This window comes from Nyctibius grandis, chromosome 1, assembly GCF_013368605.1.
Source record: "Nyctibius grandis isolate bNycGra1 chromosome 1, bNycGra1.pri, whole genome shotgun sequence".
NCBI classification, from domain to species: domain Eukaryota; kingdom Metazoa; phylum Chordata; class Aves; order Nyctibiiformes; family Nyctibiidae; genus Nyctibius; species Nyctibius grandis.
In genome coordinates, this window is record NC_090658.1 from 10,418,804 (window position 1) to 10,444,284 (window position 25,481).

General features: G+C 44.0%; 1 protein-coding gene across 1 annotated transcript in view; it reads left to right on the forward strand.

Annotated features, from left to right (window-relative positions):
* The window catches only part of SPRED2 (sprouty related EVH1 domain containing 2), a 68,757-nt gene extending 44,035 nt beyond the window's left edge, over positions 1–24,722 (forward strand). Inside the window, exons 4-6 of the mRNA XM_068414032.1 lie at positions 1,056–1,120; positions 20,751–20,900; positions 21,320–24,722. Coding sequence (XP_068270133.1) covers positions 1,056–1,120; positions 20,751–20,900; positions 21,320–21,970 — 866 coding nt within the window. The 3' untranslated portion in view covers positions 21,971–24,722. The remainder of the gene's footprint in view (positions 1–1,055; positions 1,121–20,750; positions 20,901–21,319) is intronic.
* The last annotated feature ends 759 nt before the right edge of the window (positions 24,723–25,481 follow it).

A 25,481-nucleotide genomic window follows, 5' to 3' on the forward strand; every position in this document is an offset into this window, starting at 1 on the left:
ATTTTAAAAAATGTCCAGAATGAAGGTGGTAGAAACTGTTCAACTATTTTAGTTAGGGATGTGATGTGGCCCTAATTCAGTACAACAGTAGGTTTACATAAAAAAAAAAGCCTTTGACTTGGGGTTTCTTCCCCCATCAGAGCATCTTGTTGCACCCACCCTACTTGGCAGCCTCATGGGGGGTGAAGCCAGCTGGGAAGGTGGTCCAGGACCCTTGTCCAGGGATGGGGAGGGGGGTCACCCCCTTTTAGCTTACTGCCAAGTTCAGCAATGTCGTGTGCCACCCTCCCTGCAGTCGTCTGCAATGTGGGTGCTGACCAGGCTCTCGAGCAACTCTGGGCCGGGGGGACAGCCACAGGGTAGGGAAAGAGGTTGGAGAAAGGTTTTCTTCGTGTGATTTGCCACTTTTCCAGATGATTGCCATGTAATTAATGAGAACTGCACCCCAGTATTTTGCTCTTGTCTATGGTATTTACGCATTTCAGCTCCTTTCAAAGACTTTGCTTACGTGGGGCAAGGTGGTTATCTGAGAAACAGCTGATAACAGAGAAGACCTTTACAATGTATGACAACTTCCAAAATTAGAAGAAGAAAAAAACACAAGCTAACTCTTCATTGTCAAAGTGATTTTTTTTTTTTTTTTTAATAAAAAGTCATTTTCCCCTCAGATTTAGGGAATACGTAAAGAATAACTCTTATACGGTTTCTTGACAGCTGAGGATCTCGTCTTGAGCGCTGATTAGTACGTAGTTTTACCGTTCTTCAGGAATGAAACTCTTCTGTAATTGGAAATGTTAACTGCTATTTTTAACATAGTTAATTAGCATTGGCAGCCATGCAGTTGCATGCCGAGAAACACTTTCAGATGTTACCTTTCCAACCCAGCTACCAGTAGATGGTTTTTTCTTCCTTAATTTGAGCCACTCTTTTACACACCTGCAACATACAAAGTTGTGAGAATCCAAATGTTTACCAGCCTAATAAAAAAACAGTTGCATAGAAATGTCATGTGGTTAAAAAGCTGTTTTGGTGTTTTGTTTTTTTTTTTTCTCTAGGGTCTACAACTTCCTCGTCAACGCTTCACAATGAGGCTGAGGTCGGCGATGACGATGTCTTCACAGTAAGTACATGTCACCTGAAGTCATTCTCCTTTATGCTCTGGTTTACGTGGTCAAGTGGGAAAGGGTTTTTCTTTTTATGCCTCGGGGTTGGCTTCCAGCCGTCATTGTGTTTGGCCAGTGGGTGTGTTTTATTTGATGGAAGTATATCCTCTACAGAGTGTAAAGCATTGGGTTTCTGTTGACCTCCAGTCACCACGTGAAAAGCATGGTAGAGCAGATGTTGTCAGGGCTAGAAGTGAGGAAATAATCACCCTCATTTTCTATGGCTTAGTGTGAGTGTTGCACACACCTCTTAATACCTCTCTCTCTGTTCTTGAGAAGCTTCCCACAAGCTCAAGTAGGTGGCTGCTACTCAGGTACATACTCAAGGAAATAAGATTTTGAGTTGCAGTTGTTAACAAAAGCCAACTTTAAAGGTGTTTCACCTATGCATGAAACATCAAAAGTTCAAATAAGTGTTTTTCAGCTGGAGGAAGGCACGGTAGCATGCCATCTACTCAGCCAGCAATGACTTAAATAGGAGTGAGTTGCTAGTATTTAATTTGTGGTAATGTCTAAAATGTATTTTGGAGCTTTCCTGAAACAGAAGCAGCTACTGTCCCCGCTACACTTGCACACTTTAAAAGGAAAAGGAAAAAAAAAATTATGTCAGATGAAATTGTAATCTGATCACAGATACTCCATGGGCTGAAAACAAGACGCTCACAACGAATACTTTGTCTTATTGAATTTATTTGCTCAGCTCTGATCTCACCCCCACACACACACATGTGCATGTGCTAGTTATATTATAAATGCCTTCCTTGTCCTGTGGTGCAGGTGGGGACTGGATGGCAGGAGGGTGGAAGGTGGGACGTCCTCAGCGCAGCAGCAGCAAACTCAATTAAAGTCATCTTTGGGATACTTCCCTGCATCTTTAGAGTGAATGAGGAAAAACTGAGGACAGGCGTCAAGCTGTTTGAAAACAGGCACCAGGAAGCACCCGAAGCCAAAATGTGTTTTTTGAGGGTGATGTTGCACTGATACAGGACCAGGGCAGGTTCCCTGCTGTGTTTTGACCAGATCCTCCTGACGGCTGGCATGTTGTCCGCATCTGTCCTTTTGTCACAGCTCCGGGAGGCAAACAACAGCAGGCAGGGTTAAAAGGTGACTTCCTGCGCTCCGCAGCAAAACTATCATTAGCAGCTGCTTCCCAGCTACCTGCCAGAAGTGATTTATAGGCTCTGGGATGGGATGGACCGGGGTGGGGGGGGTGAGGCCCTGCCGGAGCCAGAGCAGTTTACTGATTTGTGCTGTTTTGTCCCCAGATTCACTGGGTGACTTGTGCTCTGCTGGGTCTGGATGTCGCGCTAGAGTTGCGTGTGGCCCTTCTGTGCTCATCAGAAAGGGGATGACCACCGAAATGTGCCTTGGGCAGGCGTGTGCCAGCTCTCGTTGGGTTAGATGTGGAAATACTCAGTGTTAAAGCAATGAAAAGTAGCCTGTGGAAATAGGAAAGGATATTTTTGCTAAAATCCAACCAGCTGACGTTTAGGGACCTGGGAGTGCTCCTGAATTTCTCCACAAGCTCAATCTTGTGGTTGAGTGTTGATTTTTAAACTCGTAGGGTGCTTTTTACCAGGAGGAAGAAGTTGTTGCCTTTAAGTAGGAGTTGCTTTACATCAGGAAAGTTGGCTGAATGGTGCTCCAGCTGCATCAAAATCCTTCAAACTGCTCTATTCAAAGTGAAGAGCCAGAACTACCAGAGATACTCCCCCCTGCTTGACCCCGAGGAGGTGACGGATAACCCCCCGCTGTGTGGGTATTTATGGGTAGGTGCTCAGGGGAGAAGGAGGAACAAGCTACTTGATAGCATTAGCAAGGAGGGAAACCTCAGCTGCGGTCAGCACCTTGTTGGGATGCAGGGGGACGTTCACGCCTGGGGTTGTGCCCTGCCTGGCAGCTCTCTCCGCACGTTGAGTGATCTTCAGAGTAGTGAGAAGGGACTACGCCAACGGTGGTAGATTGCGCAGTGCTGTTGGTCAAGCTGTCGCATCAGGGCGAGTGTGTTGTCGTATTCCAAAAATAAGGCTTTAGGAGCATCTTTTTCCCCAATATTTCTTCTTGGCTTTCTCTGGATGAAGTCTATCCTTTCACTGCAGTACTTAATCTCTTTGGAGTTCACGGCTTCCCATTTATCTGGGAATCCTGGTAGGTGATGGTGGAGTATGAAGTCTGTGTAAGCCAGAAATAACAGACTGAAGTTTGAAGGGGTTTCAGGCTGGAAGAAATTGATAGGGCTGTGATGTTTTATTTTTACCCTTCTGTTTCATTCTTTCTTTGCACTTCATTTTGATTTGTGGATCGTAGTCCATTTGGTCATCCTTGCACACAAAACTTCATTACAACTTCCCTGTAAACTCTTTTCTCCAGCCACAACAATACATTTTTAGGGTTTGGGGTTTTTCTTGCTCCGTTTTAAAGAGAAAGTACATTTATTCTTTTTTATTTCCTCAGGTAGTTATTAAAATCTTCACAGTCCTCCCCCTCTCCCACACATGCATGAATAAACTTAAATGCATGCGGCGGAATTTTCAAAAGCATCTGCATGATTGAGTCATTTAATCAGTCATTTACCCGTCTCTGAAAATCCCAGCCATCGCTGCTGCGCTGCTGCCTCAAACATTTGGCCCGAGGTCCTGCCCCTCCTTGAAGATGTTTCAATCTGTTCAACCACAGTGGTCCAAAACTTCACATTTCTTACACTGCTTTGCAGATGGCCACCCCAGCTTTATCTTGCACGTCAGCACTGATGTTTGCACCAACGTAATGGCACTGGTTTTAAAACAACCACCCTCATTACACACAAGCACTGACCCTGATATGGCTGTTGGATATTGATTGACACAGGGCTTTTGTGCTGTCTCTGATCCTGTTAGCTTCAATGCCTCTCCGTGGGATGATGACTTTGTGCATATTTTTGTGCGTGCAACTCGTACATCATCCATTTCGTTTATTCATCAGCCAGCACGCAACCCTGCCAGGCGTCCAGCAAGTTATTTACATAGGAAAGAGAAGGTCTGCCCCAAAGGTAGAGCTCTCCCTCAGGCTATGATCTTATGTGGCTTAATGGAGGATCATTTTTTCTTGTACCAGAAGGGGTTTTTTTTTGTTTTTAAGGGGGTGAATTATCTGCAGCTGTGGATGCATGAGCATTTGCTTGGGAAGCATCGTGGGTGTCGGTAGCCTTATCTCCTCCCATCGCTGTAACTTGCAGTGCCAAGACCAGAACTTGGGCAGCAGTACCTTACCCCGTCCCTACAGCATATGCTCCCTATCCGTTGTTCTGAAGCATGGGTTATATCTTTAAAAACAGGACTTTGCCATCTAATAATTTTCCTGGGGATTAAACCTACAGCAACTAGATGAATCGATACAAACCTCTGTTCTGAAATTCATACCTAACAGGGCAGAAAGCAAAAGTATATAGAAATAGATGTCACTGACTTGAGGTGAAAATGCTTATTTCTATAATGAAATCTCCATTTAGAAGTTTTAACAATATGTGGTTGTGTTTCTTTAATTCCAGATCCTCAGTAGAGCCCATAAATGTTTTCCATATGTTAGCAAATAAATTTCTCCTGTCTTGTACATTATAAATCGTCCTCTCAAGAGATGCAATCTGAGTAAGACTAGCCATCCGTTCTGTCTCCATTGGGGGAAGCATTGTCTTTGCAACAGTCTGAGATTGTTCTGTTTGTCTTCATCCATCCAGCCTGCATCTTCAGCCGCCTTTAATTAACATTCATTTCAGAAACAACGTTTAATAAGGACTGAATATATTCTGTAGTTCCTCAGCCACAGAATTTGCCATATAATTGAGTTCTCGTGCAAAATTTTTTCCTTAATCTACACTTTTACTTTCAATTACAGATAATAATCCCACATGACCATGAAGTGAAAAATGTAAATTGAGTCCAAGAAAAGAAAGGTCAATGTCTTCCAGAGTCTGCAGAGTGCCTGAAATGGTCTCTTTTAGCAAGCCACCCGAAAAAGCAGAGGTGTTCGTCCCGAAACCTTATGACCAGTTCAGCTGAAATGCTGCTCATGTGTTTTTCAGATAAATCCGCAGCCTTGTGCCTGCTTTAGTGCTAAAGACAAGACACCCACTGGCAGGAGGAGCAACAGCTCCCATGTCAGTTCTGGTTTGTGAACCTAGAAATGACTGCAGTCCCCTTGTGAGTTAACAGGAATATGAGGGAGAAAGCAACAAAACCCAACCTTCCTAAGTTTGATATGCATGTTACAATCACAGCTGTTTCATGTAATCAATAATAATTTTTTTAAATCCTAGTTTTTGGTCAAAATGAGACTTGCAGAATTATGCAGGTAGAGCAGGCGTGATCTAGAGGTGCATGGCTGAGCTACAGGGTTGTGTTTCAGGACACCTAGACTCTATCCATTGCTTCTCTTGCAGACTGCTGGCTAAAAGCCTCTTTGCCTCAGTTCCTCAACAGCAAGGTAGGGAAAATACTCTCCTGCTTCACTAAGGTGATGTGGACAGATCTTGCTGCCACCACTTTTCTTCTCTGTGCAGGGTCCTGGTGCTGGGATTCACACTGGGCTTCCAGCAGAAGTCTTCAGACTCATGTTTTCACCATGAAGTTGTGTGTTAGGAGCGATCCTGTGCCCTTCGTGCCTTTTTCTCAGCATGAACGCGTACTCCTGTGCTAGTGTTCAAGTTAGGGAGTTTGTCATGTGGCTTGGGTGCTGCTGACAGTCATTTAAGAGACAGACACAATTACCCATTCACCACCGTAGCGGTGCGGACTGTGGCAGATGTTAACGTTACAGTCCTCCTTGCATCTCTTCTGGTTTCCTAATTAAAAAAACAGATTTCTCCCTGCTGCCTTTCCATGAAACCTTTTCCCTGCTTTCATCTCCCATGTGGGCCTCAAGCGTGTTATAGCCTCACTATTAAAATTTATAAGATTTATGTTGGTTAGATAAACACTAAATCTAATTTTTCTTGCTGGCTTGGTCGTTTCACGTTCAGATGGTTCTTTTAAAGAAAGACTGTAGCTCTTTTTCTTTAAAGTAGATTTGTAGAAACCCAGTCCAATTACTTTGGAATATATTTGTAAGTTCGGTGTGATGCTGGAGCATCTGTTGTCCCACCCCTCCATGGAAAACGATGTTGCCGAGAGGAGAGAAGCACAGAGTTGCAGGATTTATTTCATTCACGAGCTGCGCTCAGGGATTGAGGAGCAGCAAGAGCCTGCGATTTCCTTTTTCTTAAGGCTAAGATAAAGTAACAGAAAGGGAAAATGCCTTTTGGAGGAGCAGAGCTCTGTACAGGGGTGGTGGGGTGCGGTGCTTATGTTGTCACCGTGAGCAAATCCACCTTGTTTGCTCTGTAAGGCTGAGCAAAGCGATTAGGGGATTGTCACAGCGATAGGACTAGATGGCCTCACCTAAGTTATTCTTCCTGCTCAGCAGCCAGCTGTGCTGTGCACGTACAGCCAAAGGGTTCATTGCTGCTAGCCACATCCTCTGATGTCTGGATTTTGGGCTTGCATTAGAAACCACAGCTATTCTAATTCAGATTTTCAGAGAAAAAAAAAAGTACTTGCCAAGAAGAGAGAAATTCACACACAGAAACCAGCAGGCTCAAATCCCTCCCTCAAAAAAAAAAAAGAAAAAAAAAAAGTGCCTTTCCTGGCTTTGAGCAATGAACTGGACTTAAGATCTACTCATATTTTTTATAGTTGAGTCTCAAGTTACATGCAGTGCTCTGGGCATCCCCATCCTACACTTGAACAGTCAGTGCAATACCAACTTAACAATCACTCATCATGTCTGAACACGGCTTTCGCTCTTCACACTTCAGTGCTGTGAAATCTGCCCTGATTTGTTCCAGCAGACTGACTACTAAGGTAGTCCTGGAGCCTGAAGTCATTGGTTTATCCATAGTTTAATTGTTGTTTTCTTCCTCCCGTTAATACCAGGGTGTATCAGCTTCTCGGTGGAATTCTTCCTGCTTTTATGCCAGGGGTCAGGAGGCAGGAGAGATGCCACTGAAATAGTGAAAAGGTCATGAATATCCAGCTACTTTAAGGCTAGCTGCTTTTTATTCCTTTTTTTTTTCCTGCCTTTGTTCAGGTTAACTTTGCCCACGACAAATTCATGTCACTCAATGGGAAAGGAAAACGATGCTTAAAGAGATTTTTTCAGTAGGGAAAGTCAAGTGGAAACTTTTTCTCTGGCTGTCAGGTTTTGTATAGTGTTGTGTTTCTCCCTTTCCTTCAGGACCTCCTGTTTCTTTTAAGTGATGCTGGAAATTAACCCATTTATTTTCTTACTCTTTCTACCAATACAAGTAAGCTATACTTCACTCTGATAATTTAAGACGATTGTCACCGAGGTGGAGGTATCGCTGCTATGATCTGGGGTGGCAGCTGCTCTTTTCTTTTAAGTCCTTCAAAACTGTCAGGGCAATTACTATCTACTTCAGCCTATAGATTGTCCTTGCTCACTTGCAGCCTGTCGTCTGGACAGAAGGAAATACGGAAATTACTGTGGTGTGGAGGTATGCAGTACATAAAATCTGTTTATTCTTGTGTATCTAACAGATTCATGAGATGTAAATCAAGTGAAGAGCTAAGGGGAACTGATAGGAGAGAGAACTGTGGGGTAGATTTGAAGCTTTATTTGCTTCCTTTAAAAGAAAGGAGGGGGAAGCAGAGGTCTTGCACACTTTATATATTACTCTATTATATTTATCATACTATTTTTTTGCTTTTGGGTTAGTCTCTGGTGGGCAAAGCAGACTTTTCTTGCTGCAGATCAGGAATATGCAGTTTAACACAGTTCCCAAATGCACTGAACTTCAGTTGCTTTGGCAGTGTTTCAGTCTAAGGCTTCAAAACAGTAAAACCTCCCTTTTTTTTTTTCCTTTTTTAAACCAAACTATCAGTCTGGTTGTTTTACCACACACAGTCTTCAAACTCCTGAGTCCCTGGCAAAGGCAGGATCACCCAACCAGTACCGCAGTGCTTCCCAAGGGTCCGGCGGTCACTGCCACGCCGATGGGGAGCTGATGGGAACGTGGTCGGAAATTCGGTCGGTCACGGGCACCCGCATGCACTTTGTGGAGGAGGCAGTAAAGTGTTTGCTGTCACAAAAACAGACCCAAAAGAAAGGATATGATTATTTTTTTTTTTCATGTTAGCCCAAATATGGGAAGCCAAGCTTTCCTGCAAATACCAGCCTTCTGAGAGCTTGGGATGTTCGGGGTGTCTGTGTGAAGACAAGGCGAGAAGCATCTGTCATTCGGTAACAAATTATTAAGCAGAAAATACCTGTATTGCTATCAGATATTCCAGGTCTCACTGTCATATAGTTTTTATGTAGCTAATTATAGCAGTGACTTGGACGTGTCAAGCTACTTTGCTGAGGGTAAGCAATTTCTCTTGTCACAATTCTTCCTCTCAAGACCCCTTTTTGTAGTGTATATTCTGGCTCTGTACCATTCCCACATACAAACACAGTTGGTCCTGCACTGGGATTAGGATATATCCTGCAGGAAACTGAAATATGATCTTCTGCTGTGATGGAAGTTTCCCTAGCTGTATCTTGCCAGAACTTGTAAGTGTTGTAATTTGTGCACCAGTTAAGTATTGGGTTTTGTTCAGTTTGCCCCAGGAGTTCAAAGGAGGCTTTTGTTGGGTTTTTTTTTTTGTTTCTTTCTTTCTCTTTTTAACACCCGTTTTCCCCTTACCCTGTGCTTAAATGGTGATACAGTAGCATATTTTAGTGTGCCAGCTCTTCTGGTTTTATACTGTAATTAATTATTTTGTTAGGTATAACCAGACTTGCATTCATTTAAGTAATCTTCAGACTACCTGCCTGTTTTCTTGTAATATGCAGTCTGAGGCTTTGAGACGAGAAGGGTCACCAGCAAACCTGCCTGTAGGATTCCTTGTCCGAAGGTGAATTGACTGGTGCCTCCCTAGCTGTAGTTTCTAGCTGATGAATTTGTGATCTGTGTACGTTGTAGCACCATTTCACACTTGCAGTTGGCTAGCTGCATGTTTGTCTTCCAGAAAAAATAATTTGCCTGTGTAGTAATGTGCTTAAACTATGTGATGAGTTAAAGTGTGAAGCTGTTTATGAGCGTGTTCCCTTTTAATTCATCTGGAGCTGAATGCTTTAGTGCATTTGTGTGCTTAAGGCACAAATGTGTCAGAAACAAAACACAGCCAAGGTGAAATTGCCCTTTCTTAATGTACAGTAAAAGAGAGGGGGAAAATATTTTTTTCTTCTTTTTTTTAGGTTTTTTTTTTAAAGGATTATTTTTTTTTAACCTGGATCAGCTTACTAGTTGGACTTAGCGCATGGCCCCGCAGGCAACAGCAGCAGCCCAGATAAAGGGGGGATGCAGTGGGGTGAGCATCCAGAGGTGGAGTCCAAATTCCTTGCTGCCAACAAAGCCATCCATGGGAGCCCTTGCTGAAGGTGGGCTTTGCCATTCCTCCCCAAAAGCAGCCACGGTGGCCTTTGCTATTTGCCTTGTGTATCTGATCCCTCACCCTCAGACAGGAGGAGCATTTGCAAGTACAGCTCCTCTTCTCCATGTTTGCAGCGCAGCGGTTTTGCCTACCTCGGCTTGTCAGCGGAGCTTCGCAGACCGGGTTTGTGGCCTTCTCGTTTTGGCCTTGCTTTTGTTCAGCTGTGGTTCCCCAGGCATTTCTTCAGCATTATGTAAGGGGGACCTGATTTGAGGCAAGACACCTGTGAAAAGCAAGTTATTTTCCAGGCAGCTTGGTTCCCCCCACCTTGCTTTTGCAGCCTAGCCGTGCCAAGAGCAGAGCTGGCGTGGGGGAGCTGGAACTGAGGTTGTAAGGGTTATTTTAATGCCGTATGTGAAACCATAGCCGAGGGATGCGACTTGACTGATGCATCCTCAGCCTCGGCACTGCTGAGAGCCAGCGGAGCGGAGAGGGGCTCCTGCCATCCCCCTTTTACCAGCACAGCTGAGCCAGCCCGGCGAAGTGAACCAAAAACTAGCCCTGAAAGTGAATACTTTTCAGGTGGTTTAGCTCCTTAAGCCAGCTTGCTGTAGGGCTGGAGAAGCAGAAGTGCTGGCTCAAGGGAAACTGTAAGAGTGATCGGCTAAGCGGGCGGCAAAAATCCTCTGCCACCCCACTAATATTCATTGTGCCACCTGAAATTCATCCTGTACCTCCCGGCCATGGATATACCACCTTCTGCAAGACCTTTGCTGTGCTTGTGCCAGTGGTACACTTAAGGTGGTTCTTGCTTTCGTGGCTGAGCCTGGCTTAGTATTCATGGCATTTTCCTCCTTCATGTTGCTACTGCGAAAGTCATCCTGCGATTGAGACAAGAAGGAGACGACGAGGGAGCTGAGGCAGTGGTGATGGGATGTGTTATGGCCAAGTGTTATGCTTTTACCTTGAAATACATAGTTGATATTAATGTAGTTTTCCATTAGGTTCCTTCTTGAATCCGGGCTATGCAGTTAGCTTTGGAAGTGTGTAGTTCTTTTTTGGCGGTGGGGTGCTTGAAAATTTCGCAAAGACAGAAAATGGCCTTTTCCGTTATTTTAATAGACAACCTAAGGAAGTTGCTTTCAGCAAGCAGCTATATTTGTAAGCTGCGATCTCTCCTGCTGCTCTGTTCAAACAAAACACTTTGTCCCAGGGCACTCGTGGTAGGAGGCACTGGGGACGCCGGCCGGATTCGGGGTGTCTTGCCTAGCCCTGGGCGTCGTGTCTGAAGGTGACAGGCAGAGCAGGCCCCGCACGGGGTGTAAACCCTGTTGGAAAGAGGCAGCCTTGGCTGGGGGACAGAGCGATGATTGACAACTTCCCACGCCACGGCAGAAAGGATTAGGGAATCGCCACCTGGCACATAACCAGGAGGTGCTGGTGGGGCGGGAGGGATGCAGGGCTGGAGCGAGCGGGCAGAGCCGTGCTTGGCCCGGCATCCCACCCTCTCTGCGTAATTTAGAGGGGGGGGTAGCATTTGGCTCCTGGTGCCGAGCTGGAGCATCCACCTTGGCGGTGGTATGAAGGGGGCTGAGTCAGAACCGCGGGGCAGATGACTGTGTTGCTCTGCTCGTCGTGAAGGAACCTATAATTTCCACATGCTGTTTAAACACTGGCAAATCGGGTTTGAATCTGTTGTCTCATGTAACAGGTAGAAAAGAAAATTAAAAACAAACAAACAAACAAAAAAAAAATCACAAAGAGTTCAGGCTGCTTGGAGTGCACACCTGAGTTTTGCTAGTCTAGCCTTAATTTGGTTCCATCCTCTCAAATGTTTGGGTTTTTTTTCTTTCTGGGGTTTCTTTTTTTGGAGAGTTTGGAAAGGAAAAGGAGGAGTTTGGTAAAGCTAAACAATGAAATGTGCTTTTACATGAGGCTTCAAGAATGATTTTCCTTTAAAGTGGCAGGCTCCCTGTTTCACCCCTTTAGAGAGAAAAAAACCCAACCATCTTCTGACTGACAAAATACTGCAGAATGGTGTTCCCTCCGCCCGTGGGCACGTGTTTGGTAGTAACTGAGGATGAACAACAGAATACAAGAGCCTGGGGAGCTCAAAATGGACCTCTGCCCAGTACAGAAATGCATGATAAAACAGTTGCATCTAAATAGCCCTGTTTCCTTCCCTCACCTGCCTAATGTGTTTTGTCAAGGGTCTGCTCGCCCTGTATCTCGTAAATATTTTACGAAAATTAAATCAGAAGTGATTATAGGAAGCAGTTATCTGTCTCTGGTTCTGTCTGCAAAAGGAGAAGGAAAGGCAGAAGTAAATAAGTACCATTGCGTTTTTAAGCAGAGCCTGACATATTTGCAGTGCATGTGAAGAGGGTATTTTAAAAGTTTTCATCAGCTGTTGGATTCTATTTTGGTGATGAATTCCAGCTAAAATAACGTGGATGCTCAGAACTGTGTGAATAAGTGACCCCTAACTGACTTCTTAAAATATCCTATCAGTCTGCTGTGGGAAGTTTGCATTTAACTGTTTTTTCCCCTCCATTTGTAACCTGGTGTATTATGTAGGAGCAGCACGCCGCTGAATTTAAAGGCTAAAGTGTTGAGTTTGTACATAGCAAAGACATTAATGATGGATTAGGTGCACCGGTTCTTTCAGTTTAGCTAATCTAGTTTTCATTAGCATTTTTCTTCCCCCTGAATCTTATTTTCTTCCTCCTCCTCCCCTTGGAAATGTCTGTGTAGAAGATCCGCGATTCAGTGGTGAGTTATGTGGAGCCATCTGTTCCCGGCTGCACGCAGCAGCGGCACAGCCTCTCACCATCTCCTGTGCACATCCGGTGGTTTAATATGCCTCGGCTGAGCTTCGCTCCTTTATTTCCTAGCATCCCTACCTATCTTCCAAAAGGAAAGCTTTTTGACAGCATTGGATGTGCTAAGTTCCCTGTTAGCACCTTAAAATTAGGAGCCAGTGCTTTCCAAGTTAATTGCAGCTATGCTGATGACAAGCGGGTCAAAGACTGAAGACTTTAAAGAGGAGCTGGTACCCACCTTCCCCTCTGAACACCTCCATCTCTGCCCCCTGCTTTGCCTGGAGACCCTCCGGTGTCATCAGGGCACGAGCCAACTGGCACAGGTGGCCAACTGAGGTCAGGGAGCTGATAGGAAAATTATTTTTGGGCTGGATTCCTGTGGTTCTCCACCCAAGCATGCGCACAGAGCAGGTGATGGGACTGGTGGGAGGGAGAAGCAGGGACCATCACCTGCCCGCGGCGGTATGGACCTCGGTGGCCATCTCTCATGGCCTTAGAGGACAGCTGTGGTAACGTGGCTAATATTACCTGTTGGAGGAGGGAGGCTTTGCTGATCTTCATGGAGCTGTATGAACACAAATATTGGGCAGCTGATTGTCCCAACAATGCTGTAGTCTGCACCGAGATGTCATTTCCAAAGCTTAAACAGATGAACGGAGACCTTTATGCAAAAATGAAAAGCCTGCCTCTGTCCCTAGGTGGTTTTAAACAATTGGTTGGTTTAAAAAGTTCCCAGGTTTATGTAAAAAGATCCCGCTGAAGCGATGTAGCTCATCTCAACATGGAGAAATCCAATCAGGCCACAGCAAGGAGGAGTTAGAGGAATGAGAAAGGAAAAGTAGGAGTCCTGGTAAGGAGAGGTTCTCCAGATTGATGAGGATATGGGTGCCTTGTGGGTAGGCAGAGCCATCCCACTCTCACCACTGTACCGTGGGATTGCTGTGCTGCCTGGGGAGCAGCCCCAGTAACTGGGGCTTGTGGTTTGGGGTTTTTTCCCCCTTACAACATTCTGGTTTTCCTTTATAAGTATCTGATGCACAGAGTTTTCCTTTCCTGGTGTTCTAGCCCAGCGGTGCAGTAAGGGCAAGGCGTGGGGTATCATATGGGAAGGAAATGTTGTGTGGGCCCACTCACAGCCTCTGGTCCTGGGCTGAGTCTGAGCAAAATGGGGTATTGTCTTGCTTCAGTCCTCCTGACTTTAGCAGGCATTTTTCTGTATCTGTTCAAATGCCTGCTTTTGCAGAGAGATGTCTGACGCCTTGAATCACTGGCAAGTTGTGAAACAGGAAAATCTCACTGAGGTTACCCCCTTACCACATCTGAGTGTTTGCCGTATCGTTTAACTGTGTCTGATTCTCATGTATTCTTTTTACTCCTCATAGTGAGCTGTTAAGCCACATCTGTGGTCCATGCAGAACTGACCGGTGATGCCAGAATTGGCTTTAGCATTGGCTTAATGGAGATGATCTTGTGCACGAATCCTTGTAAATGTTCCTTAAGTTTTGCTGACTTGAGACAGCACAAACACCAGCATCTTTCTGGCACTAAAAGCTATAACCACAAAACTTAAAAAAGAAAATAAAAAAGGTAGCAGTAAAACTAGCTAGCTTTCTGCACTTTGTATTGGTATTTGTGTAAGTGGCGACTAGGAAACAGTCGAAACATCTGAGAAATCACAGTCCTGTTTTGGTTTTAGAAAAGTCTGAGTCCATGCTTATTGTAATGGTTGTGTACAGCCAGTTTGTCTTTGAACTGTACTGGAATATGCTCTAACATGAAGCTTTTCCCTCTTTGCTAGGGAATAGAACTATATTCAGCTCCAGCGGTCCTCAGTAGGTGAGAGCATCAAAACGTTTCAAAAATGTAGGGAAGTGATTTTCTTCAATACAGTGTCTTTCTTGTCTTCAGTGATAGGAAACAAACAGAAATTTGACAAAAGCATTTTCTTCCATGGCTTTATCTTGCCATGACGAATTGAAAGCTTGTGCTCAGGAGACAGGAGTCTCAAATCTTAAAAGATTTTTCACACTGAACCTTTTTCTTAATACTTAGATAATCTTAAGCCCCCTTTGAAGTGGGCTGTCCTGAGTGTACGGGGCACGCTTAGAGGTGAATGGAAAATGTCAACTGTTTCCTTTTCTAATTTTCTTGAATAGAGAGAAGAAGGTGTTTTGAGACAAAAAATTAGGGTTTTTTCTGTTCCCCTCTCTGTGAAATTCAAAAGTGCTATATCTCTTTAGGCTTTAAAAAAAAAAAGCTCTAGGGGAAAGGAAGGACTTGTTCTGGCAAGATTAATCTGAGGGAGTTCAGGGAGACTATATTTTATCTTTATTTCTTTGGAAAAGTGGAAGTTTCTTTGCCATGTGTCCGAAATAACTCTCAGACTTCCTCTTTGTGAAGTTCATAAACAGCGGAGGCTCTGCAGATAAACTTCAGATTGGCGCTTAGCTCAGTATTGCTCGCTTGCTGGACCGTTTCGCCAACTTTATCTTTTTTCCTTTCCGTATTGATAGCACAGCTGTGTTTTCCCTTATTCCAGCAAATGAAAAGGGCCAAGCGAAGAAGAGCTGGCTTGTGCCGGGGCTCCCAAGGGATCGCACCTGGGCAGGGCACACAAAGAAAGTGCTCTAGCTTCATCACGCGGGTCTCAGCTGGAGGTGGTTGGGCTACGGCTGGGGGAGGATGCAGCTTGCTGGCTGTCATTTTTCCAGGCTCGTTCCTGAGCTGCAAATTGGTGAGGGAGCTGGGTTTCTTGTCCTGGGGACGACGGGCATGTCTTTTCAGATGATGATGGGCTTCTCTTACACATGTCCAGGCTTCCCGAAGTGAACTCCGGAGCCATTGCGAGGAGATTTGGCTCTTGCAGAAGGCTGCCTCCGTAAAAATGAGACCTTGAGCCCCCACCAAGTTTTGCATTTCCATACTGCGTGTCGACAGTCCTCCTCAGATACGGGTGGTGCAGTGAGCGGGCTTGCACAGCGGTGGGAGATGAGCAAAGCGGAGTGTGACAGTAGAGAGCAGGTTGGCTTGTAGAGGGCTTGTGCTTTGCAAAGGCCAGGCTGACACGGGTTTTCAACTCCTTTAGGACCATTACTTGCAAAACTACTTGTTCAACATCGTGATACTTCTGTTACTCCTTGTCCTCTCCACCTCATGTAACCATTAAAATCCTAGAGGGAAAAAACCATCTTGTCTTGCTTAACCCACAGTTATTTTTGACAGTGAACTTGTGAATGGTTTAGCTGTCTGAGAGCACTTCTGGAAGTTACAAGTGACAAGACCTCCATAATTTCCCTCTGGCAACCGATTTCTGACAAGCTGCCACAGATTGTATTGCTTCATAATTTTGAGATGAATCTTCTTTTTCGTAGTCACACTTGGATGTTGCATCACACAGGGTGAACCTATTCTGTAATGCCATTAGAGGCAAGGTGATCAGTCCAGTTCAGGAGCAGGAGAAGGCTGGTTTTTCTCATTGGTTTTTATGATAGATGCTTATCTCAGTGTATTACTTAGGCACCTGATTAGCCGGCCGTTCTTGTGTAACAAATCCATTTCAATGAGAAGTAAACTGCAGTAAATGATTAACATAATCTTCTTTACTAATGACTAGGATTTTTTAATTTAATGAGTCACTTCTGAAAGTCTGAAGGGGAAACAGGGACACTTTTTTTTCAATGATCACAGTGCAATCATTTGCATGTAGAGAAGCCCAGTGTCGTTTCTCAAAGCAGCCATATCAAACATGCGGTACGTGTGCTCGCTTGGATATGTACAGCTCACTTGCAAAAGGAAACGTGTTGCACGGGTTTTATAAAATTACTATTATGGTCATGATTAATGATTTTGTTATCCGAGCAGTGAAACCACAAGACTTCGCGACCGCCATAGCAATCGCAAAGCTCTAGTGCATGCAGCACAAATTTCTCTAATTGAGCATTTGAGGGCATGTTGAAACAGAGCTTCTTACCAGTCTCCCTGTTCCAACAACTTTAGTTTTGAGTTCATTTCTCTTCTGTGGCTACTGGGCATGTTTTCAATAGTTTCCCCTCAAAAACATACTGGGGCTGGATTGGTTTCAACACGCTTTAGAGGAAGACAGTGTTTCTGTGACAGACTGGTGGCTTGATGGTTTGGGACATGTTTTTCCATCCGTGAAATAGCCTGGCTCTGGAGACCACGTCCTTTCTAGATGTATTCCTGTGGGCGAGTGTGTTACATTTGGGTGACCTGCAACAAACCTTTCATGTCTCCCCCCTCCATCATCCTCCCCAAAATTTTCACTGCTGTGCTGGTGGTAGAAAATCCTGGCCAAGACCCAGTCTTGTTGTGGGGGACAGAAGTTGTTCCCTGCTTCCATCACTGACAAAGTCTTGCCATCACTTGTTCGTAGTGGCACTTGGCTGAAGATGAGAGTGCCTTTTCTTTGAGACCATGCCTGATTTTCACCAGTCACCAAGTCCAGGTTCCATCCCAGTGGAGTGGTGCTGAGCGAACAGTACACTTTCAAAGGCCTGAGCATCATCATGTCTTTGCTCCTCAGTCACTTCTTTTTTCTGAGGGTTTCCGTGTGGCTTCTTGAACCATGTTTTAACTATGAGCTCTGTAAGAAGTACATCCTTCTGTTTTAACCTCATCTGAGCCTGCTCCAGTGAATGCCTCAATGATTGTCTCTTCTGAAGGATACCAGAAGAATAATCCCTTTCTATTCACATTCACATGGGACTCATGATTCAGTACACTACTACTCTTCCCATCTTCATGGTCCCCTTCCATCGTCTCTTTTCCAGGCTGGAGAGACCCAGGCTATTTAGTTAGCTGTTGTTAACCCATCCCGTGTCCTCAATTGTCCTGACCATGGTTCTGTGAGCTTGCCATGGTGGAAATACCCTTATTGACACAGGGTGGAGGGGGGACCAGAACTGCAGACATATTGTGGCAGCGCAGCAGGTACATACAATGCCTTGGTGATCATCCTTGTTGCTGCCGCTTTTTTTTTACCTCTGTTGCTGAGCCACCAAGCTGACACTGTGACAGGGCTGTCTGTTTTAACCCCAGGCCCTCTTACTTGAACAGTGATAGCTGGTTCAGAGGGCATCATTGTATATGTCAGATTGCGGTGTTTCTGTCACTTTGCACTTCAGGAGTAACTTTTTTTTTAAAACATCCAGTCTCTCAGCATTATGAGGTTCTTAAGCAAGTTTTCAGGGTCAGCTTTCTTTTTTACTCCCTTGAATAACTTAAGTTTCATCAGAAAACTGTGTCATCTTGTTCACCTCTCTCTTCAGATCATGACGAGTGTGCTCACCAGGACAGGTGAGGAGCCTGTGGGGTTCATTGGTGACCTTCTGCTTGGGAAGGGGGTATTTTCTACCTTTTCTTCCCCAGTCTTTAAACCATTCATTTTGGTGTGTCGAGAGCCTTCTCTCTTCTCCTACAGAAGTTTGAATCTTCGATGGGGGACTTTTTTGGAAAACAACAGTGGTTATCCCAGCCAATGGTCAGCAAGGTAACCCTGCGGACACTGCATTTGTCAACCAGTTGCCTTTAACGTCACCAACCAGGAGGCAGTGTGAACTTTTTTACGGATGAGCGAGCGGAGACCTAGTCTCGGATAGCTTGCTTTGTCCCTTTCTGGGCGCTTAGAGTAAGTGTTTGTGTTGGCAAACTGCCCCTCTAATCTGAGGACATTGAACGTGGAAATGCAGCAATTTTTAATAAGGTGAAAGCGGAGGCCAGAGCCGCAGCCGCTGTGGTATTCTGCAAACAGGTTTTGTAGCCATGTCAACACATGTGGAGGAGAGGCTCGGTTGCCCTGCCGGGTCTGAAGGAGAATAAGGTGTGGAGGTAAGCAAGGGTAGATAAGAATCGGGCAAGATAAAAATTGCTACAGCCTCTTTTCCAATTGCCTATTGCAGAAATACTGCCTTCACCAAGAGGCAGCAAATAGCATGCTGCTTGGAGGGCTGGTTATAGCTCCCAGCTGCCCCGCTGAGATTATTTAGCAGTTATATCCAGTTTGGGATTTGTATTTTCATCTAGGAGGGTGAGGGGGCTGCAGGCCCTTATGTGCAACCTCCTTCAGTTGGGTAATTTTCCCAGGCTTCGTTATTTTGACCATGAGCACCCACGATGTTTTCGGAGCGTATCCACGAAAGGCTTGTCCCAGCAGGGCTCGGCTGCGGTTCCAGTGAAGGTGAAGGGTCCTGCTGGCTGGCACAGCACGGTGTTAAGGCCCTGCCTCCTTTTTGGTTCATACCAGTTGAAGTTTAACTTTGAGAGCGTGCTGTAGGCTGAGGCTGCCCAGGCTATGGGGTGTGTGCCTTTCTGTTGTTCTGAGAAGTTCAAATTACAGCTTGGCATCTGAGTCTGCACCGCATACAGCACTGCAAAAAGGTACTCGTATGAGGCGGCTGTTGTAACTAAATTCTAACTCTTCTCAGGTTTTCTAAATAGGTTGGAAACTTAATGTTATTATGAAGTACTCACTTGTAGAAGCTGCTCCTTTTCTTTTGAAATGTCCCCAAAATGTGCTAGATATTGTAGGACTTAAAGTTACATACACAAGAATTAGCTTTGAAGGGTTTTAACCCGAGATTGGAAGTGCCTTTGTCTAATTTAAGGCTATGAAGACTGGGCTGATGAAACCACCTGTTAAAAAGATCCTGAATATCAGTGCAGTTACATTTTAGAGGTGGTGTTAACTATCTTAAGAGTTGTTCTGCTTCTAGATACTTGTTTAAAAAAAAAACCCAACCAAAACAAAACACATGCATTAAAAGTCTGTTCCTAATGGGTGGGTCAGCAATTCAAAACTCATCCTGCTCGTTGTACCTCTCAGATAACCCAGCCTGGCTTTACATCACACTGCAAACAGATCTGTATATTTGCTTTCAACAAAGGAAGTTGGGAGTTCAGTGCTTTTAAGTGCTATACCGGTTAAAGAGGATCAACATCTGTTTTGTGTTGTAATGCTTCAAGGTGTGCTCACCTTTGGACAGAGTCTTGCAGAGCGTTGTTTTCAGAATAAACAAGTAATCTATAATGAGCGTTCTTGTATTCTTGGAGTAAGAGACGTATCTAGTATGATTCATTGGAAAATAATATTTATAGAGTGCATTCTTGACAAGGAGAGAAGGTTTTTCAGGTGAAACCAGTCTTCTCCTACTACCAATACAACTAACTGTTGTGGCAAATGGAAACCTTTCCCTTGGACTCATCGTAGCTGCAGCACAGCTTGTTATTTGGAGGGGGATGGAGATTTTTCTTAATTCAGTAAGAACAATATTTTAGGCATGTGCAGTGTTACAGCTCTTCTGATCGTTGTGCATGGAGGCTCTTTTTCCTGCTCTTGATCTGTTAGTGCATTTAACAGCTGTCCTCTGATATTCATGGTCATATAAAAAAGCCCAACCAATCCATGAAAAGAATTAATGGGCAAAATCCTGAATATCTAGATACTGCGTGGTAACTATTTTAACCAAGGAAGGGCTATGGAGAGAGGATGGCTAAGACTGGTATCCCACTGTGTATTTCTCCAGGAGGAGAAATATGTATATTAAGAAGCTGCAGGTATTGGCAACAGCATGTTGCATGATATTTCACCCTTTTGAGATAGTTGTTGTGTAATGATGTAACTAATTAACCTAAAGAAAGTGCTCACCGTGGGCCAGGAATATGTATAAAAACACAAGTAAAATTCATTGCATTACAGATCAGTGACAAAACGAGGAAAAAAAACCCTGAAGTTTTTAAAGGAAAGATGATTATTCAAGTAGCCTGTGATGAACTGGAATTCAGTGAGTGTTTGGAGAAGAATGTGTAAAGAGGTTTTTGGCTTAATGAGATGCCTGCAGGTTAACAAAATGGCCAGTATTTTTGTTGCCTGGGTAACTAGTGGGGTACAGCCTGGGTACAGAGATGCTCTGAGTCTGCCCTCAGGGCTTACACAATTTCATCATTTGACGGAGTTTAACTTTGCTCTTCAGAGGTAGCTTCTAGCGTGAACACTCACCATCCCACAGTGCCCAGTATAACAAATAACATGCCAAGCGAATACGAGTGGTGTTAGTGAATATGTCACGGGTAGGCTATGGCATATTATTTTTCCATGTGTGTGGCAACAGCTTTTATGGCCTGGCAGCAGATCTGCCTCTTTTATGTATTTTATGTGAAACTTTATGAAGCTGCCTGCTGTCAGGTGTTGCCAATATTGCAGGTGTGCACAAAGTCAGTGAGTGGCAAAACATCTCCGTTACCGCGTGCAGTAAAAGCTGAATGTATGACAGGTTTTTTTCCCCCCTTTCCATTTAAAACAGAATGCTACGGATAGCTCCTCTAACTCCTCTCAAAAAAGGGAACAGCCCGTGCGAACTCTGGCTTCTCCTGCATCCTGCGAACATCGAAGAATTTGCACTCGTGGACACCTTCATGACCATTATAGCTCTGACCACTACCATCTAGAACAAGTAAGGTTTCTTCCCAGTGTTGCCACTTAAAGAGCTGTGTCTGCCATAGCTAAAACTGGTGTTTGGTTTTACCCCCAGATCCCTGAAAGATCCTCCCTTCCTTTCTCCCCTTTTCATTCTCAGTTAGCTTTAAATGGCTTCCAATTATTAAAAAAAAAAAGGGGGGGGTTTACAATGTGATTTAATATGTTACATGGTACCACATGCACACAGACCATGGTAGGTCTGCAGGATGGTTGTACTCACTCCTGAGCCAAAGGCTGAAACTCTGTGATGGGTCATGGTGAAGGGAGTACAAAGAAGGAAGGACAAAACTGTTGAATATTGGCTTTTCACTAAGCAAGGAGACAGTGGTTGCTGATAGCAAAGTGAGCTTATTCATCTTTTCTCCCTCTTCATCTCCATCCCTACTTCCACAGTCAGTACCGCGATCCTACCGGCACGTCAACTTCCCAGATGATGATGAGGAGATAGTGCGCATCAATCCTCGGGAAAAGATTTGGATGACTGGATACGAGGACTATCGCCATGCCCCGGCACGAGGAAAGAATTTTGATCCTGATGACATGGACTCCTACGTACGTTTTGCCAAAAGTGAGGCCTCAAAACACGAATACACTTATCCTTACGTAGACAACTCGGACTTTGACCTGGGTGAAGATATCAAGGGTGCTGTGATAAAGACTCAACCTGTCAAATTCAAGCCCAGGCGGAAGGAAGATGGTGAGAGGTCGCGGTGCGTGTACTGCAGGGACATGTTCAACCATGAGGAGAACAAACGGGGTCAATGCCAGGATGCTCCAGACCGCGTCAAGACTTGCATCCATCGAGTGAGCTGTATGTGGTGCGCAGACACTATGCTCTATCACTGTATGTCCGATCCAGAAGGAGACTATACAGATCCTTGCTCGTGCGACACCAGTGATGAAATGTTTTGCCTCCGGTGGATGGCCCTTATCGCCTTGTCTTTCATTGCTCCATGTATGTGCTGTTACTTGCCGCTTCGGGCTTGTTACCACTGTGGGGTCATGTGCAGGTGCTGTGGTGGAAAACACAAAGCTGCTGGATGACTACAGATGCATTCAAAGTGTTACGTTTTTTCTGTAGTTCAAGGAACACATTGGTTTTGGAGCATTGAGATCACTCGTTTTGATGCAGCCACTGTGCCCAACAGCATCCAGGAAACCACCAGTTTGGATCACTTTACATTCGGTTGTCTGGGGCTCACACTGCATTGATTTGCTCATCAAGTGTTCTAACTAACTAACCTACAGCATAGACTTTTGTATTATTAATCTGTAATCAAAACAGACTGTCTTGTACATGTTTTTTTTTCAGTTAAAATGAGTTTGAGAAAAGAACTGCTTTAAATGATGGTGGATTGTAGAACATCTCCAGGTTGTGTCTGTCTTGCCTCCGCTTGTCCGGTACCATCAGCGTGTTAACAAGCTTTGGCATTTCTAGAAACGGGGTGGTGTAGTGAATGAAATATCACTTGGAAGATATTTTAACTTGCCGTCAAGTTATTGTGTGTGTATAGAAGGTGTGCTAGTAACAAACTTGTACCACAACACAGTATTTCTGTCATTGGTTTTCTTTGGGTTTTTTGTTCTTTTTTCCAAAGCCAAAATAGCCATCTAAGCTGCAGTTTCTCTTCTAGAGTCCATCATCATTTCCTTCAGCAAACATCTTAAATTATTTCTCTGTTCGTAAAGCTCTGTGAACAGGAAGCAAGGCTCAGTTACCATAGTCACGTAACCATTGAGAATCTGGTAGTTCTCCTCACCTGTAATCATTTCAGACCACTACTTGAAAGGGAAACTTAAATTTTAGGGTTTTCTTTTTTCCCTAAATAACATTGGAAAAATAAAACTGTGTTTTCAGAGTTCTGCCCAAAAGAAAGGGAACTTCTTCATTAGCCAGCCATGTAATGATCTGTGAATAGAACACTAAGGTTCCAGATGAGGAAAATTGTTGTTATGCAAAGAATTACTAACAATGCAATGTCAAAAGCACTATTATGGCAATTCTGAGGAAATGCTGCATTAAGTGGTGGATTATATGGAAAATCGTCTTTGTTTGTTTGTTTTCTGTATAATACATGAGCACGAGAACATACGCGTCCACGGTAGATACTACATTTAGCGATCTAAACAGGTATTTCAAATCAAAAGCCAGGATGTTAACCACCACTTCCATTTCCTGACCTGCGGTCCCAATCCTCCAGATGCTTACACGTGTCTCGACGTACCGCGTGTGCAGCCGGCGTTTCTGTGAGTCTGCGTGTAGGATTAAGCCTGTGAGTCTTTGCAGGAGCCAGACCGAAGCGTCTCCCTGGCTTTCCCCTCCCCAGTTCACCACCCAGATTTATCAAGTGGATGCATAAGGTGCATACAGCAGGATAAAATTACTTTATTTTTTTTTTTTAATGTCATGTTGTCTTGTGTACAAGGCTTGTAATTAGCTTGGAAAAAGAGTATTTTTCTAATATATTACAAGGAGTAGCCAAATAATTTTTATTAAAAAAAAAAAAAAAGATTTAGCGCAGTGAGCTCTAACTAGCATAGTACAATCTGAATACTTTGAGGCAGCTAGGGATTGGCTTGTCAAAGCTGGCACTGCTGTTCCTGCCATAATTCCTTTCTGCAGTAAATTGCCAGTGGGCGCATGTCCTTTCCCTCCCTCTATTGCACATTGACATCAGTCTTAAAAGAGAGGAATTTTTTTTTTTTAAATTAATTTGCCAAATAAATGTAAAAGGAACACTTGCCATTCTTTCTCGGTGGAATGTCCCAACGGTTCCTCTGAGAGTTAATCACAGCTTTTTAGTCGACCATGAATTAAGTATGCAATGTGCTTATACACTATAGAGTTTGATAGGCTTAATTCGTAGCAGTTGCTGGGGATTTTTTCGGTTGGGAAAAAAAAAATATTAATAATAGTGGAAAAGGGATGGAGTGTTAACACTCTGGGTGATGTGTCTGGGTTTGCTGAATGAAATATAAATATTTTGTGCCTAATAGCAGTTGACAAATCTCTCAATGGTGTCTAGTAAACATCAAGCCAGCCTCGGGAAAAAAAAAATAATGGAACAACCTTTTCCTTTTATTTCTGTTCTCAAAGTTGTTTCATGTAAACAAACATCTGTAAGATCTTCTCTCTATAAAGCACAACACTACAAAAAGATCTTACAGCTTTTTGTCCGGTCTTGAAGTGCCCCTATTTATTTAAGTAAAGTAGACATACTCCAAGCATTTCTGTATGTCTGGAAATAAAAGTTTAAAAAAAAAAAAATCCCTCTTTTTTTTTTAATTTTTTTTTCTTCCCCTCCTCCTTCCTCCCTCTTCTCTTGGGTTTTTGTAATACTTGTAGATTTTGCTGCGTGTGTTATTTGGTTTGTGAAGGCGGTGGTGTAAGGGCACAAGGATAGAAATGGGTGTTTTTTTGTAAATATTTCTCCTTAATTTCCACACTGCTGCTGAACAGTGTGTAGCGTTCTCCCAGTCAGCTTTGCAATACTGACATCAATCATTTGAGAGAAATTATTCAGATTTTATTTTTGTATCTGTGGTAACAAAACATTAACCAAATTTTTTTTTTCCTGTTGTGGAAAGTTTTTTTTGTTTTTTTTTTTTTTCCAAGCTATCGCTCACGTTAACAAATTAAAGTGCCTGAAGCCTCATCATTATTGTATCTATATACTAAAAGTTAAAACCCTGTTGTATTGATTTTTATAAGCCTTTTTACCTCTGTGTAAAAAACAAAAATATATATACAAGTGTATGATGTACATTTTAGTTCTTAACTTCTTTTTTTATTGTTTCTAATATGTATGATCAGTGTAGCTATTGCTTTAAAATGTACCATGTAAATATAAATACATCATATCAAAATGACACTGTTTGTTGTTATTCAGCTGGCTGGAAAATGAGGGGAAAACAAAATGGTGGTGGGAAACATGGGGCCATTGCTGGGGCCAAGAACTTGGGGTTTCTGAGGAAAAAAAATTATTTATTTTATATATTTTGGTGGCGAATGCTGCTAGCCTTGGGCACAGGCCATACTTGCCCAAATGCAGCAGGGAGCATGGGGGCAGGTGTGTTTTTTCAAGTCTTTTTTAGGTGGTTTTCAGGTGTTTCGTGCATTTTGGGGAGGACACCCCCGGGGCAGCCCGGCATGGTGGCACTGCGCCTCAGGAGGCCCTGGCAGCCATGACAGCCACAGAGATTCCCTTCCTGCTGCTCTCCCTTCTTTTCTCCCCGGGCCCTCATCCCGTGTGCTGCTTTGGGCTGGGCTAAATATGCCGCAGGGACCTTTTTATTTTATTTTATTTTGTTTTGTTTCATCCAAGCAGAGCAGCCCCAAAGGAAAGGGGAAAGCGGAGAGAAAGGCCAGCAGACATGGCTGCCGAGCGAGGGCCGCCTGGTGTTTTCAGGGTGCATGGTGGGAGTTTGCAGGGCTGGTCGGGTGCCACCGCCACTGAGGAGAGACGCCTGGGGCAGCTGGCGCTGCCATCGCCACTCGGAGAGGTTTAACATGGAAGATGGAAGAGGAATATAACCCAGTTAAAACGGACACAGG